Raw genomic sequence first — 21,131 nt, 5'->3', positions numbered from 1 at the left:
TTTGTTATATTCAGGATAATTACAGAGTCAAAATACAGAAGTGAGAAAGTGGGCATTCTAAATACTGAACAATCTGCAGTTTTGTGGGAACATCAATAACTCAGAATTTGAACCTTAAGGGAGGTACAGGTTTTCAAGACGAAAACTGCTTTTGATAAGTATAGGAGAGGAGAAAAAGTAAAAAACAGTACATTTTCCAGAAGACTACATTCTCTTTAACAATTTCTAGAGGAGTACTCATGTGAGTCCATTTCAGCAAAAACAACTAATGGCATCTTTAAAGACTCCCAAATTTATTATGGCATAAGCTTTCAGATTTTAGTTTATAAAAGCTTATGCCACAATACATTTGTTAGGTGCCATAAGGCTCTTTGTTGTGTGTGTGTGTGTGTGTGTGTGTGTGTGTGTGTGTGTGTGTGTGTGTGTGTGTGTGTGAATTCTTGTAGGAATCCAAGTGAGACATAATTAGATTCGCAGATTGCAATGTTTAGCTAGGTTTTCTTTTCTAAGAACTTGAAGGTTGTATAATTCCTTAGTAACATTCTTACTTATGCTTTTATCTGCAGATCTGGAAGAATGGTAAAAAAAGATATAAATATAACTATTTCTGCATTATTGCTCCAGTGGGACAACAGATGTACAGAACCATTATATACACAAGGTTATACAAGGAAGGCTCTTTGTGTTTGCCTTGTTGCCAGCCTTTTACTCATGTTACTGGAATTTACAGCCTCAGCTGCTGAAGGGAAGAAGAATGTAAGATAGTGAGACTTGACAACTTAGGATCAAGGGGTAGCTAAGCCTACAAGTGCAGAAGTGCCTTTGCCTGTTTCCAGCAAACGAATTTACAGTAACTTTATATAATACCAGAGCAAAACACTTAAACAAGCTCCCTGTATTCGAAGCCTCCAAGTATACAAACCAGAATCATTGCCAGTAGTTTTGTTGTATGCGGGGAATTTGAAAGAGAATAGTATTAATTTATTTTCATGTGTACCATGGCCACTGTAGATAAAGTACACTGTATAAAACTAGATGAAGGAAAATGGATTCTCACTCTCAAAAATTAAATTCCTGTATCTCTTAAAGTTGCCAGTGCTTTCTTTTTAAATTGCGTGTCTGAGTAAGCTGAAGCCCAGAGCTATGATCAAATAACAAGGGGAGGACTCCCTTTAGCTGCTGTAAAGGGTATAGGGGGACCATGACCTGGCTAAAATTGGAGGAGTCAAGGAGTGGATTCCCCTACTTTTTCTTCTATAATTCAAGCACCAGCTAAGGGTTAAGCCAGCAGTCTTGCTGTGGGTCCAAGGACAAGATGAGGCAAGTGGATTCAGGGGCAGTAGTTGTGGGTGGGCCTGTGGGCAGAGACCAGTGCATAATCACCTAAGATATACAGCATGAATTTGAGGTCCTCCGGATTTTGTAGACTACAGTTCCCACCATCCATGCTGGCCATGGTGGCTGGGGCTGATGGGAGTTGGAGTCTGAGAACATCTGAAGGTTCTGCACCGCTGGTGTTCATCTTAAAAACAAATGGGGGTGGGTGGGTTAGATTTGATCCTTGCTTTTCTGGCAATTGATTCCAAAGCAAAAGAAACAGATCAGGGCTGGCAACATTGTTCTGCTTTGTTGGCAACCATAGCCTGTTTAATGTCTGTCCTGAGTTTGTTTGTTTATTTAATTTATATCCCGCCCTTCCTCCTAGAAGGAGCCTAGGATGGCAACCAAAAACACTAAAAGAACGTTAAGATATCTTAAAAACAAACAATTTTAAAACATATTTAAAAACATATTAAAATAAAACATCTTAAAAACAACTTTTAAAAACAACTTTAAAAACATCTTAAAAAGCAATTCCAGCACAAATGCAGACAGGGATAAGGCCTCTACTTAAAAGGCTTGTTGAAATAGGAAGGTCTTTAATAGGCTCCAGAAAGTTAAAAGAGATGCCACCTGTCTAATATTTAAGAGGAAGGAATTCCCAAGTATTGGTGCCACAACACTAAAGGTCCTCTTCCTATATTGTGGGGACCGGATCTCCTGATAAGATGGTATCTGCAGGAGGCCTTCACCTGCAGAGCATAGTGATCGACAGGGTATATAAGGGGTAAGACAATCTTTTAGGTATCCTGGTCCCAAGCTGTGTAGGGCTTTCTGCACCAAAACTAGAACCCTGAACTTGGACCAGTAGCTAAGGCCAGCCAATGCAACTCTTTTAGCAGCGGGGTAATATGTGGGTGATACCCTGCCCCAGTTTGCAATCACACCACCGCATTTTGCACCAGCTGCAGCTTTTGGACCAACCTCAAGGGCAGCACCACATAGAGCACATTACAGTAATCCATCCTGGAGGTTACCAGTGCATAGACAACAGTGGTCAGGGTATCCTGGTCCAGAAACGGCCACAGCTGTCTTACCAGCCGAAGCTGGCAAAAGGCACTCCTAGCTACTGAGGTCACCTGGGCCTTTAGCAGCAAAGATGGATCCAGGAGCACCCCCAGACTACAAACCTACTCTTTCAGAGGGAGTACAACCTCATCCAAAGCAGGCAATTGTCCAATTATCTGAACTGGACTGGACTCCTACTGGGAGGAAGGGCGGGATATACATCTAATAATAAATAAATAAAATAAACTTGGGAACCACCAAGCCACAGTGCCTCTGTCTTGCTAGGATTCAGACTCAGTTTATTGGCCCTCATCCAGCCCACCATCGAGTCCAGGTACTGGTTCAGGGCTTGCTTGGCCTCTCCCAATTCAGATGTTAAAGAGCAACAGAGCTGGGTATCATCAGTGTTCCCTTGCCCCAAATCTCCTGATGACTTCTCCCAAGGGCTTCATATAGATGTTAAACAGCATTGGGGACAAGATGGTACCCTGCAGCACTGCATGGCACAACTGCCAAGAGGCCAAAAGAAAATCATCCAATGTTATTCTCTGAAAACGACCCTGGAGATAGGATCAGAACCACTGTGAAACAGTGCCTCCAATATCCATCTCACCAAGTCGGTCCAGAAGGATACCATGGTCAATGGTATAAAAAGCAGCTGAGAGATCAAGTAAGAATAACAGGGTCGCACTCCCCCTGTCCTTCTCCAGATTAAGGTTATCCATCTGGGTGACCAAGGCTAATTCAGTCCCATAACTAGGCCAGAACCCAGATTGGAATAGGTCAAGATAATTTGTTTCATCCAAGAGTACTTGCAATTGCTGTGCCAAAACCCTCTCATTCACCTTCCCTAAAAAGGGAATATTTGCGACCAGGCTGTAGTAGTCACAAGCCAGTGAGTCCAGGATGGGTTTTTTTAGGAGTGGTGAGGTTAGGCCTCTTTCAGGAAGGCTTGGACCACTCCATCTCACAAAGACAAGACCCTGGATCCACACCCTGGATCCACTTGGTCATAACCTCTCAGCAAGCTTTAATAAGCCAAGAAGGGCAAGGGTTGAGAGGACACGTTGGTGGCTGCATTGTTTCAAGTGCCTTGTCCATGTCATCAGGCCGCATCAACTGAGTTAACCATCCGGACTAGGATGGGGGAGAAATTCAATTCTGTTTGCATTTAAAGCTGAATTTATCAAATTTGCACTTTTGAGACAAAATGAGAACTGAAACCCAGCCATTCTTAGAAATTTGCACTTATCCAAATTTTGAAATGCAGTTCTCCAATCAAGCAATGTTTACAAAAATGCATATATTGGGGGAAAGTGTGCACAAAATGAGCATATTGGTGAAAAATACATACAAAATGCATTAAATTAGGATACCTGTTTGCATAAAAGGTGTACATTATTCAAAACTGCATACAAAAATGTATATATTAGGAGAAATTCACACTAAAATAATGAAGAATTTTCATTAGGATTTTTAAAAAAAACATTGCAAATTATTTATTATTATTTATTAATTAAATTTATATCCCACCCTTCCTCCCAGTAGGAGCCCAGGGTGGCAAATTGTTGCAGAAACGTGGAGAACTGAATTTAAGATTAGAAAAATGAGGAACTGAGAGAACCAAAATTGACAGATCTTTCCATCCCTAATCAGGACTTTGATGATGGCAGTAGACAATTAACACATGACAACTGATGGGAACGTGTGTACCCTAACAATCTTGATCAGTCTTTTGACAGCCATTAACACTATTGGTTATGCAGGAGGAATATCATAGCAAATAGTACTCTTCATGAATGATTTTGCTCCTACCTGGCAAGATTTATTATTATTATGTTCTGAATTATTTTTTAAAAAATGATATTGTATTATTCTTGATATGGAAGCTGTTTTGAGGTCACCTGGCGATGAAAAGTGGCATACAAATATACTAAAAAAAGAAGCAGTTACTACAAGTTTATCATCTGAAGAGTTCAGTATGGTTTAGACTTGTCCCCACTGCTATATAATGTACATTACTGAACAAGATTGTGTAGGAATGTGGAGCGAATTGCCAACACTTCTCTAGCAAGTGTAAGTCTTGATTCATGCATAGTGACTGGGTGATTCAGCCAACTGAAGTCGAATCCTGGCAAGATAAGAGGAAATGTTGGTTCTGTTTCAGCTGTCATTGATGAGTGTAGCCTCACCTGATCATGCAGACTCATATCTTTGTGTGCACCTTGATCAATCACCCCATGAAGAGTTTCAAGTCTTGGCTTCAGATTTTTTTAAACAAGTTTGGGCCTGGCAGCTATCAGCCAGATGTTATTGTTTTTAGCCAATGTCCTTTACAATATGAAGCACACCAAAAAAGAAGATAAACCAAAGAAGTTGAAAATGATGTACAAAAATGTATTATGTTGGGGGAAATTGCTTTGCAAAAATGTGCATATGGACTAAATTGCATACAATACATGTATCTTAGGAGAAATTTGCACTAAGGTGCTGATGAATTTTCATGAGGACTTTAAACAATTGCAAACTGGGAGAACTAAATTTAAGACTGGAAAAATGAGAGAGAACCTGAAATCGACACATTTGCCCATCCCTAGTTACTCAGCATAAGGCTGTCTCTGGAAACAGATCAGAAGAGCAAAATGCAGTGGCCCATCACCTTGTGGGTCTGCTTGGACAGGGCCAGTTCTAAAGGGCGGCCAGGTGGGGCACTGGCCCGATGGCCCCTGGAGCTACAGGGGGCCCCTCAGCTGCCTGTCTGCTCCCCTTCCGCGATCCACGGCCCCCCACATCCCCCCACCTACCTGTCTGCTGTCTTTTACCATTGCCCTTAACAAAGATGGTGGCCACCGTTTCCCTAAGATACTGAAACCCCTGCCACCATCTTAGTTGATGGCAGAGATGTGCGTGCATAGCACGCACACATGCCATCAACAAAGATGGTGGCAGAGGTGTCATCCCCTTAGGGAAACTGCGGCCGCCATCTTCGTTAAGGGCAATGGTTAAAGATAGCAGACAGGTAGGTGGGGAGCATGGGGGACTGCGTGCATGCACGCGTGCACACACACACACGCCGAGACCCAGGGCAAACTGATGCCCAAGGGCCCCGGCATTCCTGGAGCCGGCCCTGTGCTTGGAGTCCTGGATTCATCTTACCAGTGCTCTGTTGGCTTCTTATTCCCTTAGTAGTCCAGGGGCTTAGAGAAAGCATGACTCAGCTGCCATGGAAGAATTGGGGACAACTGAGAAGCTGCACATCCACAGTGCCCTGTTCCCTGACTAGAAGCTACACTGGTTTATCAGAGCTCATCTGTCTGCAGGCTGGCACAGGGATGACTTATGCCAGCACAGCAAGCACATTTTCCAGATGGCTTAGTATTTGGCAGCAACATGTTGATATGTGGCTATAGTTCAGGAAGAACTATAAGAATTACCTTAAATAGAATGAGACTAGAAGTTTCAAGATGATTCAGAGAAAGAGATACAGTATTTGATAGCCAAGTTCAGAGGAGGAGACTATTTTTATTTTATCTGCAAATCTTAGTCATTTCTACAAAATATCTAATGTGAAACTAATATGATGATGGAAAAAATATCTGAATCTTTCTTCTGAACTGCAGCAACTACCAGCTTGATATCTCCTTTTGGCCACTGTGAGAACAGGATGCTGGACTAGATGGGCCACTGGCCTGATCCAGCAGGCTCTTCTTATGTTCTTATGTTCCTTGATATCTCCTCCCTCTGTAGCCTGCCACAGCACATTAGCAGCATACCCTGACATGTTGCCATCTGAAAGTTGGAACTTTTACAGGCTACATTGTTGTCAAGTAATTAACATTTTTATGAAAGCTTTTGAGGCTAACAGGATGAGTGATGACGACTGGGCTTCCACAAAACTATTTCTCTAAATCCTTTTATCCCCAGTGGTATGGGGAAAGGAGCCAAATAATAGATGTTCGGTAGTCTTCCGAACTGGCTGGACTCCTAAGTGTGCTGTATTCTTGTCTGTTTAGAGACGTTGTTAAAAAGCTTGTGGGGCATAGCAGCACTGTACCAACCACCCATTTATGCTTTGAGCTCCCAGTAATCCTGCACCTATTTTTTCTGTGTGTTTAGCATCTAAGAGTCTTTTAACCGAATTTATAATACACATACTTTTCTATGTATCATATGAATTTAATGAATATTAAAAGAACTACTTGAAATACTTTGGATTAAATACTAATATCCATAATTAGTAATTTTAAAGATTGTTTATAATATGGAAAAGTTGTTTTTGCTTGCTGTTATATTTGTTGTGTTACTGTTTATTATTTTTGGTTATTAGGAAATCGTTTTTGCAGTTGTTTTTGAGATGTATTTTTGTTCAGCTTGTTGTAAGCTGCCTTGAGCACAATTTTTTGTGGAAAGGCGACATGCAGATAAAATGATGAATAAATGAATGAATGAACAATGCAAAGACAATGGACCAAATCGTCTCATGTTTTAACTCAACTGGACAAATAGAGTTCTGCTTTCAGACGACTTGTTCTGTATGCATCTTCCCAGATGCACAGGGGTGGCCCTCCAGATGCTGCTGGACTGCAACTCCAACAATTCAACATGCTAGTTGGGGCAAATGGAATTGGAGTCCAATAACATCTGCAAGGCCACAGGTTCCCCACCCCTGACTTAGCAAGACACTCTTCTTTAACAAGAGGACCAAATAAATGAGTGTGTATATATCCTGGACAATGATCCAGGGCCAATCCTACCATTAGGTAGTGCAGTATTGCAATATCCTGTCCCCATGTCATTTTTTGCTATTTTCTGTCCCCATTTGAAACTTCAGAGGGTAGCTGTAGAAGAGCATCCATACTCATTATCCCTATTGTTTTCAGCAAGGGAGTTCATAGCATTCAATAAACTATGGCTGGAAATGGAAAATAGAAAATGTAAATTTGAAGGTAGTGCGACAGAGGCATGTCGATCATGCTGTTTTCTCTTGTCGTGCTATTCCTTTGGGCTCAACAGATGTTACAGGGTATTTTAAAGCATGATAAAAGCCTGGAGCACCTGTGTGACCAGAGATTATGGTAAGGAAAAATACATGTATGGATATTTGATGGGAAACTATCAAGGGCCAGCCTTACTAGTAGACAGGATGAGGTAGCCACTTCAGGAAGCTTGTTTGGGATATCATAAAAATGCAGGAAATGTATACTTTATAGTATTTTTATTACCAGGGAGAGTGGGGAGAGGTGCTAGTAGGATTTTCTGCTCAGGCACCACCAAAAAGACATAAACAGCCTTGGGTGCTATGCACATTGACTAAGGGGGTGGGATGCACAATTTGCTTCTCTGACTCAGGCAGAAAATGTCTTTGACTGTCTCTGTGTTAGTCATTTATAAATCTGCTTAAAACTAAAGACCAACTCAAAGCCATAAAAGAGCTAATTGCCAGCAGGATAAAAACAAAGGTGTCTAGATAAAATATAAAGATGCCCTAGGATGGGGAGAACCTGTGGCTGTCCAGATGTTTTGGACTACAGCTCCAATCAGCCCCAGCCAGCATATCTAATGGGCAGGAATGATGGAAGTTGCGGTTCCATAATGTTGGGAGGGCTGTGGATTCCTTACCTCTACCGTAGGGGATATGACAACTCTTCAGAATATTACCCTATCCCAATAATTCCAGTAATTTCAGTGGTATAAGATCAAGAATACCAAACAATGTTATTTTATCAGAACTTACTTATTAAACTTTGAAAAGGACATTTAAAAACAATATTTCTCTATCAACAGCTTTTGTAGATAGTTCTATCTTATCACCTTCATTTCTCTGAAATGGGTATTATCTGAATTCTTGCACTTCTTTTTTTTCCAAAGTGAAAAAAAAACTTTATTAAATTTTGCACTTCTGATATAGCACAGGAGTAGCCAACCTGAAAATATTTATAAAATAGTTCTGCAGGCATGGGATTGAATTACTCATCACCAAACTATTTAATGGGCACTATTCAGAGGGTGCCTATAACATTTACAATACTATATTCAACAGAGTAATCACAACTGATGACCTGAGGACATTTTGCATTTTTCCATAGACAAAATGTAATGGTTCAGGTGATTGGAAAATGCAGCTCTTGCCCTTGCCATAGATGTTGTTTTTTATTTGCTGTTTAGTTTTAATTTTATTTTTTAGTTTTACTGTAATTTATTTTTATCTGTTGGTAGTGCCTTGTGAGGACATAGATATATCTTTATAAATATAAATATATCTTTTTTAAAAAATAGGTAAATATGCTGATAAATCTATTTTTATAAGGTGAGTGACCTACAGAAGACTTATGTGATATAGTCATCTGTTCTATAGAAGCTTAATGTGTGCAGGTTTTGGATGTGGTCAGGGTTGGATAAGGGATATAAAAATGGGGGAGGCTTGTGTGGAAACTGTTTTGACCTGCTTGCCAGAAGTAGGAAATCCCTTGTACGTATGTGAAAATCCAAGGACTTAATAACAGGTACAAGACTACTTGCCTTCTCATATTCATTTATCCCTGCCGCTGCCTCCATCCCCATAATTCGTTGGATGACTTGGAGCCACATATTATGTTAAATATATAGTTTGGTCTTCCAGTTTTTGTTAGGATCAGAGCATAGGGCTAAATGGTTGAAACCCCTTCCTCTTGCTGTGATCTCCAGCTGCAATTTACACATTTAAAAATTAATAAACAAGGCCTAACTCCACATTTAGCATAACATGTGGCCTGGCCCTCATGTGCTCCTGATATTAGCATTTCTCTTTTTAAATCCACCATACACATCACAGTTCAGGGTGTGTGAGACGGTGGTCTTTCAGTCTTTGGATTTGGAAGTAGGAGAGGAGAGAAAGGGAGACAGGAAGACAGTTCTTCTCAGGCTGCTGAGAAGTGAAGTATGCCAGTGGTGAATTATTCCGCTCTTTAGTATTTCTCTTTAGAGGCTCATAGCAATGGCTCATAGCAATGGCTCATCTAAATGAATTAATGGCTAATGTAAAATCTGAGCCAGAGAGAGAGCGACAACAAATGTGCATATAATATTCTGTTAACAAAAAGAATAAGAGTAAAGTGTGAGTAATCGGTTCCATTTCTGAAAGTAACTTTTCTGTGGAAATTCCATATGCAATGTAGGTAGAAGAGGGGGTGGGAGAAAAGGGCAGACTGACATGCATTTGTCAGTCTTGTTGCAGAAAATAAACCTTTCTGTTTTCTCTCCAGCTTCAGCTTTCATCAAGAAGCCAAAGACATCAGATGTTGTAGCAGGAGGTGTTGCTGTATTTGAAGCAGAGACAGAGAAGACAGGTGTCAAGGTGAAGTGGCAGCGAAATGGTATAGAAATTACTGCAAGTGAGAAGTATGTCATCAAGTCAGAGGGGAACAAACACTCACTGACCATTAACAATGTCGGAAAAGACGATGATGTGACATACGCTGTCATTGCTGGAAGTTCCAAGGTCAAATTTGAACTCAAAGTCAAAGAACCAGGTAAATGGGGTTCAACATGAATGCACACAACTACCCTATTTGGCTATTGGAGCCATTATGAACTGTGTGAAATTGCATTAGCCCTTGCTCAAGAGCATTTAATGCATAAATGACAGAGCTAATGGTATGGTCCTCACTGGAAAACTACTTGCTAGCTAACTGGAATCTAATTTGTGAATAAGCTTATTAGTCTAAATGACATAAACAATAATGCAGGTGTGATGAAACTTTGGCCCTCCAGATGTTGCTGAACTACAACTCCCATCATCCTTTGCTTGGTTGTTGGGGCTGATGGGAATTGTAGTTCAGCAACATCTGGAGGGCCAAAGGTTCTGGACACCTGCAATAATGTTGTTCCAGGTTGTGGTTTTGTCTCGGACATCAGCCAAGCATTTATTTATTATGAAGAATCTGATAATACGGGAATCACCCAGTACTCCACAGCAGTCTGTTCTGTCATATTGCTCTCTCAGCAGTCAAGTTCATGGTTGAGAGGAACATCAGCTTTAAAGGTGAAAAGAAGTTACACTTTTCTCTGAAAAGAAATAAGCAAGAATGCTGCCCCAGTTCATCTGCAGTTTTGTTAAAACTGAACCATCCTTGTTTGGGTGGCTTGAAAGAAATGACACCATTTATTTTTCCATTTCATCTTTCCTCACAATACATTCCCTCAAAGCCTTCTTCAGAAACTGAGGATAGAAACACACTCACTTGTTACAACACGCGTTGGGAACCTGAGTGTGTGAACCTGCAATCCACGTGTCCCATGAAACACACCTCCTTGAGAGGAGGGGGATCTTTTGCTAGGGATAAAACAAGTGCTTTGCCCTGAAATGTGCCTAAATGGTGTGTGTATAACCCAAGAAATGCAGGTCCAAACCAGACTAAAGCAACAGCGGCGTCACTAGCGGGAGTGTGGGGGGGTGTGGACCTCCGGCAAGCGCCCTCTGGCGCGCGTATGCGTGCATGCACATGCACTCCAGGCTGGCGGTGGAAGGCCCATCCTGGCTTCACTGCCAGTGAGCGGGCGTCTGCTTTCCGTCTCGCCCTCCCGCCTCCAAGGAGGAGTTGGCTACGCCGATCCGGAGCACTTCTCGGCTCCTTTGCTGGGCAATAGCACAGGGCGGGGCGGCTCTGGGTGTCACCCCCCTCAGGGTGTCACCCAGGTGCAGTCCGCACCCTCCGCACCCCGGTAGTGACGCCCCTGTAAAGCAAAGCTTTCTTTTATTGAGATAAAATAGAAGAATAGCATTACAAAATTACTGGGTGCAGGGCAGCATTAATAATTAATATCCTAATCCATTCATGACTTTAAACTAAAGAGATCAAAAGACCCTATTACTATAAGGAGTGACAGGTAGGAGAGATTACCTATCCTAGGCCCAGGAGTGGGCAGTGGAATACAGCTGAAGTGATGTGAAGGAGCTCTGGCCCAAAAGCAGGAAGGAATCTGTTTGCCTCAAGGCTTGTGCTGAGACACATGCTCCCTGCCTGTTCTGTCCCTGCAGTCCCGCATTGAGTTCTTTAAGAGTGTAGTTACACATGTTGGAACTCAGATTGCCATTACCCCCCCTTCTAGGTCTCAAGCCTTGCATTTTAAAGACACTTTTCCTCTTCCAACTCCCCTGAAAAAGGAGGGGTCTGGGTATGAGGTGATTTTGTGTGTGTGTGTACATGTTTCTTGCTGACCCTGAGAAAGTCAGGCTAATTTCTAATGCTTTCTTTGACCAATGGGAGAGTTCTGCTGGGCTTGAGGGAAGTCTGCCAAGGAAGAAGATAACATTTATTTCAGTTTCTCTTGGTTATTTTTGTTGCTCACAGGATGGCCTTGTGCTGCCCCTTTCACAGTACCTCAGGAATGCATAACCAGCAAGGCAACAGGAGGTGTGGGGTGGGAATTATAAGTCCAGAATGCTCCAGGGCCTTGCACCTCATTGATTCCACTTGAACCAAAATGGGGTTAGCCGAGCACTCGTAACACACTGTTCTGCCAGTTCCAATGCATCTCCACTTCTCTCTTCTGAAAATGGGGGCATACAACAGTAGTCAAACCCCACCCCTTTTTATTGTAAAAGCTGGTGGGATGAGCTAGAGTGGGGGGGTTGGAAAAATGTTCTGCTTCAAAGAGATTTTGCAACTGATTGGCAGATCAACCTGTTTCCCCTCCAGGTGTGGCTAATGGAAACACTTTGTTCTGGTGTCTAGTGTGTTCACAGACTGAGTTGCCCATGTGGTCAATGGCAGGGCTTAATGTTTCCCTCCTTTCATTATAAAAAGAGTCCACTGTGTGCGTGTGCACTGCAAAGTTTACATGAGAGCAAGAAAGAAAATCCTTAAATAAAATTAACCTTGTGTTCTAGAACATTCTCCCCACTTTTAACCTGAAGTAGCCTGACTGCTCTAGTATTTCCAACTTTTTAACTGCTGTCATCAAAACCTTTAAAAATAAAATTCCAAACTCTAAAAAAAAAAGATCAATTATATAGACAAGAAAACATAAATTATGCAATCTTGTATTATCTCAATCCTAAATTTATACATTCTGCTCAAATAATTTGGATTTCTTTATTACTGATTTGGAACCTCTGTTACAGGATCTTGCATGTAACATGAGATGCCATTCAAAACAGTCCACTATGCTTTGCTGTAGAGCACCAATTTTTCAGCATGTCCCTGTCATATACCCCCCTATAACTTAGCCTTTAACACAAAGGGATACATTTTACACACACACTACAGCTAAGCAATGCTTCTGCTTATTGGTGCTCAGGCACTAGGAAAGCCTCAGTCCCCCATGTATCTTGAGTTCTCATCAACTAACATAATTAATCAAACCCTGCCTCTCTACCCACTCCTAAACCTCCCTTCCAACCCTCACTACCCAAGACCCAGTTTCTATCTATCTCATAAACTCAGCCCTATCTAACTTTCTCAATAACCAAACCCTACGTTTCAAGAACTATTCCCTATCTAACTGCCAACTGTCACTTATTCATATATATACCACCATTCCCCATTCTCTCAACCACTCACACACAGCACTCACCAACAATCCATCTCACTCCTCCTCCCTTCACTAACTACTTACCATGTGCAACCTAATACCAATCTCTACTGTAAATAGTATATACAGTTTAAAGTATTACATTCCTCTATCCATTCTTCCTACAATACTGATTTTGTTGATGAGGTGCGCCTGGCGCCAACACTGTTATCTTTTCGGCACCAGGTCAAGACTTTCCTCTTCTCCCAGGCATTTTAGCATATTTTTTTAAATTGCTTTTTAAAAATGTGTTTTTAAATTTGTATATTTGTTTTTAATGTTTTTAATTGTTGTAAACCGCCCAGAGAGCTTTGGCTATGGGGCGGTATACAAATGCAATAAATAAATAAATAATTTTTTATTAAAAAATAAAACAGTTTTATTATACACATTTTTATTTAAAAAACAACAAGGCTTGCTGTGACTTTTCTTGCATTCTTTTCCTTTCCAGAAAAGATAGAGGAGGTCCCTCCTACTGAATCTACTCCTGAACCAACTGTCTCAAATGCATCTATAGATGCTGGATCAGAACCTGGTAGCAAGAACCTGGTAGATGCTGGTAGCAAGGTCTCAGAAGGTAAACAAGATGTGACACTGGTAGTCCCCTTCTTTGGCCTACTGGCTGGAATAATAGGATAATGAAAACATGGATATTTAGTATTATCAATGGGAAAAGTTGGAAGTATAAGAAACAGCACCTCAAGAACATTAATGAGCTTGTGAGCTACATCAAATGGACTAACAAACTGGGACACCAGTACATACATTACTCAGTACATGTGTCCAACAGATGTGTCTTTGTACTGGGGAAAAAAATAAAGACACTTTCAGCACCATGTATATGTTACAAAATGCAGGAATTATCATTATTTATTTATTTTATTTATATCCTGCCCTTCCTTCCAATGGGAGCCCAGGGTGGCAGACAACTGTCCCTATTTTTTGGTACATGTACCTTATAAATCACTTGTATTGTTTTCCTGTTAGGGATGGGGCATAGGAAGCCACCTTACATCATCCGCTCATTGGTCTACCAAGCTCAGTGTTGTCACCAATGACTAGCAGCTGCTCTCTAGAGTTTCAGGCAGGAGTCTTCCCCAGCCTACCTGAAGATGCCAGGGATTAAACCTAGGATCTTTTGATTGTAAAGCATGTGCTCTCTGCTTAAGCTATGACCTTTCCCTAACCTTTCAAAATGTTATTGGTATGCACATATGTGCAGTCAAGTAGACATCTGTGGAATTTTTGATCCCTCCCATAGAAGTCTGTCAATGTAAAGGGGGGTGCAGGAAGGAGTGGACCATATTGACAAGAAGCCACCATCTTGAGCACAGCCTCAAGCATATGCTGATGCTGGTGAAGTTTATTTTGAATTGTGATGCATATTAACCCATTATATTATAGGACAAGTTTTTCTAGCATTTAACCAAGGAGACAAATACCTTGTTTGTTTTTAAATCCATGCAACATTAGTTCTTTTAGAATAAATTAATACAGAATATATGGGAAAGAGAGGAGCTGTCAACAATGTGTAATAGTGGGAGGAAGATAGTCAAGATAATGATCCTTCATGGAAGAATAAGCTCTGCTTGCAAGCACACAAAAGCATCTCTGTTTTTTATCTGGCACACACTTCGTAGACCTGAGAAGTGGGAATTAAGCATCTCACAGAATAGCTCTACTGAAACATATATTGTAGACAGGATAGCTTGGCGGTTATGTAAAAGATCTATTCTATAGTCTAGAACAGATGACACAATGTAAGAAAAAACTTTAATATAATTCTTCATTTGCTTTCCAGCTCTTCCTACAGAAGTCCAGCAAGAAGTGCCTGTGGATCCAATTGGTATCTTTGTGATGCGGCCACAGGATGGAGAAGTGACAGTTGGTAAGTGCATGACCTAGTGCTGGGGTGAGTGGATAGGCTCCTTCTGTTGGCGGGCAGGCGGGTGGGCTCTCTCTCTCTCTCTCTCTCTCTCTCTATCTCTCTCTGTCTGTCTGTCTCTCTCTCTCTCTCTCTCTCTCTCTCCAATTGTATGCTGCTGACTTAACAGAGATGTTACATCTCAGATCACACATTCACCATAATATATTTTCTTTTCAAGGTGGGAACATTACATTCACTGCCAAAGTGGCAGGTGAAAGCCTGCTGAAGAAGCCTTCAGTGAAATGGTTCAAGGGAAAATGGATGGACCTGGGAAGCAAAGTGGGAAAACATCTCCAGCTTCATGAGAGTTATGACCGAAATAACAAGGTATCACCAGCAGACTGATCCTTTCCTATTTTTTTAGCCTACATTTTGCTGTTTCAAGGCTAAAAAGAATCTTAACTCTGTGGTAGAAATGTCAAGAATTGCATACAGTGACTACCACACATTCCTCTTGTGTCATATATTTATTTAAAGCTACTGCTTCTATTAGACAAAAGCTGGTGCCCATTTAGCTTAGAGGCCAATTGCAACCTATTATCATCCACCTGCTAGGCCTGAGATTTGTATCAATACATCTGGTATAAGAGGAGTACATTGTATATCTATGGCAGGTGCTTCCACTCAGCAGTTTATTGTGGACTTTGTGCTGCTCATGTTCAGAAGTTTTTCAAAGTGTCTGCACGTCGTTGTCCTCATCGTTATGTCAGCCCATACTTTTTCATCCTTTAATCCAGATTTTCCTTTACCACAGAAAATCAGATAGGTAAAAATAACCCACCATACATCTGCAGTCACTGCTGATGTGAGAGCTCCTTAGCACACTTTTTGCAGGGTAGGTAGTTGGGTGGTTTGTCACCTGGGTGGTGGTGATGTTTCAGTGGTGTCCTCTCTTGCCATGGTCCTACTTCTGTTTGCTCCTTGTATGAGCAGATTTGTTCATTGCGTGTAATAATAAACATAAATGCTTGGGGCTGCTTAGTGCTCTGAATGGGGGCGGTGAATATGTGTCTGCTCATCTTTCTGTTAACTACAGTGATTCCTCTCTCCCAGCCTTCTGCAGCTAATCATCAACATCAGCTTAAAGCATCTTGGGATCATGTTGCTGAGAAGGGAAAAGAGGAGCCTCTTCTCACTGTTTTTTCAAACTTCTCCAAGAGTCTCCTGCAGCAGGAGGAAGCTCTGGGGCACAGAGCAGTGGAGAGAATTTTAAAAAACGACAGGAAGAAGCCAACATCTCCCTGCAGCAGGAACCCCACTGGCTGGCTCTTGCTCCCCCCCTCAAAAATCCTCTACGATGCTGCAAGAGACTTTTGGAGAGCTTTGAAATAACCACAAGAAGAAGTTTAAGACCATTTCATTCTTTTCCCTCTTGGCAACATGATCAGACCTGAGGTGTTTTAAGCTGAAGCTGGGAGCAGGGATGGGGCAGAAATTGGATTCAGTATGAATTTATCAAATCCTCACTTTCCGAAACAATATCAGAACTGAAACACAGCCATCCTTTAAAATTCACACTTATCTGAATTTTGCAATGCACTTCAACCGATTTTTACAAAAATGCATATATTAGGGGGAAATGTGTATAAAAGTGAATATATTAGTGAAAATAACATACAAAAATGCATTATATTAGAAGGAATTGCTTGCAAAAATTGGTATATTAGTCAAAACTACTGACAAAAATATGTTTATTAGGAGAAATTCACACTAAAATGCTGAAGAAGTTTCATAAAGATTTTTTTAAAAATAGCAACCTGCTGGAAAAACCTGGAGAACTGAACTCAAGACTGGAAAAATGAGAAACCGAGAGAAACAAAACTGACAGATTCTTCCATCCCTAGTTGGGAGTCAGTTTGAGAAGACTGGGAGAAAAGATTTATCTGAATTTACAGAAATCTTGGCACGTGCACATAGCCCTCTCAGAGCATGAAGTAGCCCCCATTTATCACTTATTTATCTTGCACAATTGTATTAAATCAGAATTGTACAAAATTGTTTTTTCAGAAGGAATAATCAAGCTGTAAACTGCCCAGAGAGCTTTGGCTATGGGGTGGTATATAAATGTAATAAATAAATAAATAAGCTATAATTTAACTGGGAGAGAGGTGGAGGAGTGTTTGAAGGGAGGGCTAAGAGATCTATAGCCATGACAATTTTTGCAAATCTCTGCCCAGTAGTGTGGACAGCAAGCAGTGGAACAGCAATGAATATTGTGAGTGAAAAAGGGGAACATGTGGACCCCCATGTACCAAGTGTCCCCACAGAAAAATCAAATCTGAATGACCCATTTGCAAGATAATGCCCTTGTCAGGACACAGAGGGAGATTAAAAGTTACCCCTTATTTTAATCGTATCTGAGGTTCTAGAACAGAGGTGAGGAACCTGTGGCCTTACAGAGTTCTTGGACTTCAGTTCCCAGCAGCTTTAGCAGTCAGCATGGCTAATGGCCAGGGAGGATGAGAGTTGTAGTCCAGTAACATCTGGAAGTCCACAGGTGGCCCACCGCTATTCCAGTGCATTTCAACCCCACAGACGACAGCAGTCATTTTAGCCCCATGACTGGCATGTCTCTTGGTGTGACAGTGTTTCTAAATCTTTTATATCTGTCTAGCAACAGCACCTTTGGCCCAGCTTTTCAGTCAGATGCGTTTGAACAGACCTTGAAGATCTTAATAGAGTTTCTAAGTTAGATGTTTGCAGAAGTAGACTCCCCAGAGAGAGAGACCAACAACACATACAATGTCATGATAAAAAGATTGGTATGTGGAAGTTTAAGAAAAAAAGATGCAAGATATATTCGATTTGGCAAAGAAAGGAGGAAAGAGTATAGGTATTTTATTAGAGAAAGTAAAGGATACTTGTTGAGCTGTCAAGACACAAGAGCAGCTCTATGCTCTGGCAGGCACACATGCATATGAGCGTTGCGCTAGGATCTGAATACAAAATGTCTCGTGATATGGTCCAACTGTATTCTATCTTTTTAAAGGTTTACATCTTTGAAATGCACATTATTGAAGCAAAAACAACTTATGCAGGAGGATATAGATGTGAAGCATCTACTAAGGACAAGTTTGATAGCTGTAATTTTAGCCTTGTTGTCAATGGTAAGATGATGAATATTCATAATTATAGAGGTGCCTTGTGTTGCTGGAGTAGCTATCCCCTCTGCCTTCACTGCATATAACATTTCTAATCCAAGGTGTGCACTGACTAAAAAAACTGTATAAAATGGGGAAATTACTGATGAAGTTTGAAGAACACTGGTGTAGGAGTGAGAATGGGAATTTTAGGGAGTGCTGTGGAGGGAATAACAGGATTTGGTGTAGTTAAAAGATTTTTTTCCACTTGGCATTTGCAGCACCAAGTGTCCCCTATCGTGGGGACATTTAATTATTTACAGGGTGGCCTTTATTTTAAATGATCTATTCAAGAGCGTCCAAGGCCCTTCACACTAGAGATGGTGAATCAGTCTTTCTGATCCATGTCACTTTACATGTATTAACCCATCTGTTCCATCCTGTTTCCACATGAATCTGAAAAATGTAGATTTGCATGAAGAATTGCATTTAAATACACATGTCTAAACACATTTTCTCTCAAAATATGCATTATCAAACACATTTTGATACATTTTAAAAATGTTTTATTTAACATTAATAAAATACACATCAAGAACAAAAAGTAATCAAAAATAGCACAAACAAGATCTTCCATTGTCAAGAAATCTTGATACGTTTTGGAGGCCTAGAACTGGCACACAACATTTGGGAAGTGCAAACTCTAGGAGATAACTAAGTTCCAATCTGCGCATCAATCCAGAAGTGTGGATCAGATCAGTATGCATCAGCATTTTCAAAGGTCAAATTCTTCAAGCATCCCGACTTAATACAATAGAACAGGGGTGGAGAACCTTAGAACCAGAGACCAAATGCAGTCTTCTAAGCCGCTATATCTGGCCCGCAAGACTCTCCCCAGGCCACACCCCTTCCAGACCACACTCCTCAACAGCCCTGCTCTGCACCCCCCTCAAATGCAGTTGTCTAGCTAGAATATATGCTTGAATTGAGCTGGGCCTTGCATGCCTTGTGGAACGCCTCTCCCGCTATGAACCTACCCGTTCACTTCGTTCAGTATCTAAGGCCCTCCTCCGGGTACCAACTCACCAGGATGCCCGGAGGACTGTTACCAGATCTAGGGCCTTTTCTGTGGTGGCCCCCGAATTATGGAACAGCTTACCAGAGGAAATATGCCTGGCGCCTACGGTTCTTTCTTTTAGGCGCCAGGTTAAGACCTGGCTATACTCCCAGGCATTTTAATGTTTAATGGTTTATGTTTAATGTTTTTAGTTTAATGTGTTCCTTTGTTACTGATAAGAACATAAGAACATAAGAAGAGCCTGCTGGATCAGGCCAGTGGCCCATCTAGTCCAGCATCCTGTTCTCACAGTGGCCAACCAGGTGCCTGGGGGAAGCCCGCAACCAGGACCCGAGTGCAAGAACACTCCCCTCCTGAGGCTTCCGGCAACTGGTTTTCAGAAGCATGCTGCCTCTGACTAGGGTGGCAGAGCACAGCCATCATGGCTAGTAGCCATTGATAGCCCTGTCCTCCATGAAGTTGTCTAATCTTCTTTTAAAGCCGTCCAAGCTGGTGGCCATTACTGCATCTTGTGGGAGCAAATTCCATAGTTTAACTATGCGCTGAGTAAAGAAGTACTTCCTTTTGTCTGTCCTGAATCTTCCAACATTCAGCTTCTTTGAATGTCCACGAGTTCTAGTATTATGAGAGAGGGAGAAGAACTTTTCTCTATCCACTTTCTCAATGCCATGCATAATTTTATACACTTCTATCATGTCTCCTCTGACCCGCCTTTTCTCTAAACTAAAAAGCCCCAAATGCTGCAACCTTTCCTCGTAAGGGAGTCGCTCCATCCCCTTGATCATTCTGGTTGCCCTCTTCTGAACCTTTTCCAACTCTATAATATCCTTTTTGAGATGAGGCGACCAGAACTGTACACAGTATTCCAAATGTGGCCGCACCATAGATTTATACAACGGCATTATGATATCGGCTGTTTTATTTTCAATACCTTTCCTAATTATCGCTAGCATGGAATTTGCCTTTTTCACGGCTGCCGCACACTGGGTCGACATTTTCATCGTGCTGTCCACTACAACCCCGAGGTCTCTCTCCTGGTCGGTCACCGCCAGTTCAGACCCCATGAGCGTATATGTGAAATTCAGATTTTTTGCTCCAATATGCATAATTTTACACTTGTTTATATTGAATTGCATTTGCCATTTTTCTGCCCATTCACTCAGTTTGGAGAGGTCTTTTTGGAGCTCTTCGCAATCCCTTTTTGTTTTAACAACCCTGAACAATTTAGTGTCGTCAGCAAACTTGGCCACTTCACTGCTCACTCCTAATTCTAGGTCATTAATGAACAAGTTGAAAAGTACAGGTCCCAATACCGATCCTTGAGGGACTCCACTTTCTACAGCCCTCCATTGGGAGAACTGTCCGTTTATTCCTACTCTCTGCTTTCTGCTTCTTAACCAATTTCTTATCCACAAGAGGACCTCTCCTCTTATTCCATGACTGCTAAACTTCCTCAGAAGCCTTTGGTGAGGTACCTTGTCAAACGCTTTTTGAAAGTCTAAGTACACTATGTCCACTGGATCACCTCTATCTATATGCTTGTTGACAGTCTCAAAGAATTCTAATAGGTTACTGAGACAGGACTTTCCCTTGCAGAAGCCATGCTGGCTCTGCTTCAGCAAGGCTTGTTCTTCTATGTGCTTAGTTAATCTAGCTTTAATCATACTTTCTACCAGTTTTCCAGGGACAGAAGTTAAGCTAACTGGCCTGTAATTTCCGGGATCCCCTCTGGATCCCTTTTTGAAGATTGGTGTTACATTTGCCACTTTCCAGTCCTCAGGCACGGAGGAGGATCCAAGGGACAAGTTACATATTTTAGTTAGCAGATCAGCAATTTCACCTTTGAGTTCTTTGAGAACTCTCGGGTGGATGCCATCCGGGTCCGGTGATTTGTCAGTTTTTATATTGTCCATTAAGCTTAGAACTTCCTCTCTCGTTACCACTATTTGTCTCAGTTCCTCAGAATCCCTTCCTGCAAATGTTAGTTCAGGTTCAGGGATCTGCCCTATATCTTCCACTGTGAAGACAGATGCAAAGAATTCATTTAGCTTCTCTGCAATCTCCTTATCGTTCTTTAGTACACCTTTGACTCCCTTATCATCCAAGG

At 41.4% G+C, this 21,131-nt stretch overlaps 1 protein-coding gene across 1 annotated transcript in view; it reads left to right on the top strand.

Annotated features, from left to right (window-relative positions):
- MYBPC3 (myosin binding protein C3) overlaps positions 1–21,131 on the top strand; it is a 123,945-nt gene that overhangs the window by 10,364 nt on the left and 92,450 nt on the right. The window contains exons 2-6 of the mRNA XM_061613178.1: positions 9,630–9,896; positions 13,391–13,516; positions 14,741–14,827; positions 15,045–15,193; positions 17,856–17,973. Of these exons, the coding sequence (XP_061469162.1) occupies positions 9,630–9,896; positions 13,391–13,516; positions 14,741–14,827; positions 15,045–15,193; positions 17,856–17,973 (747 nt within the window). The remainder of the gene's footprint in view (positions 1–9,629; positions 9,897–13,390; positions 13,517–14,740; positions 14,828–15,044; positions 15,194–17,855; positions 17,974–21,131) is intronic.

This window comes from Rhineura floridana, chromosome 2 (genome assembly GCF_030035675.1).
Source record: "Rhineura floridana isolate rRhiFlo1 chromosome 2, rRhiFlo1.hap2, whole genome shotgun sequence".
NCBI classification, from domain to species: Eukaryota; Metazoa; Chordata; class Lepidosauria; order Squamata; family Rhineuridae; genus Rhineura; species Rhineura floridana.
The sequence above is the reverse complement of the archived record's forward strand: the minus strand, read 5'-3'. Positions and strand labels throughout refer to the sequence as shown.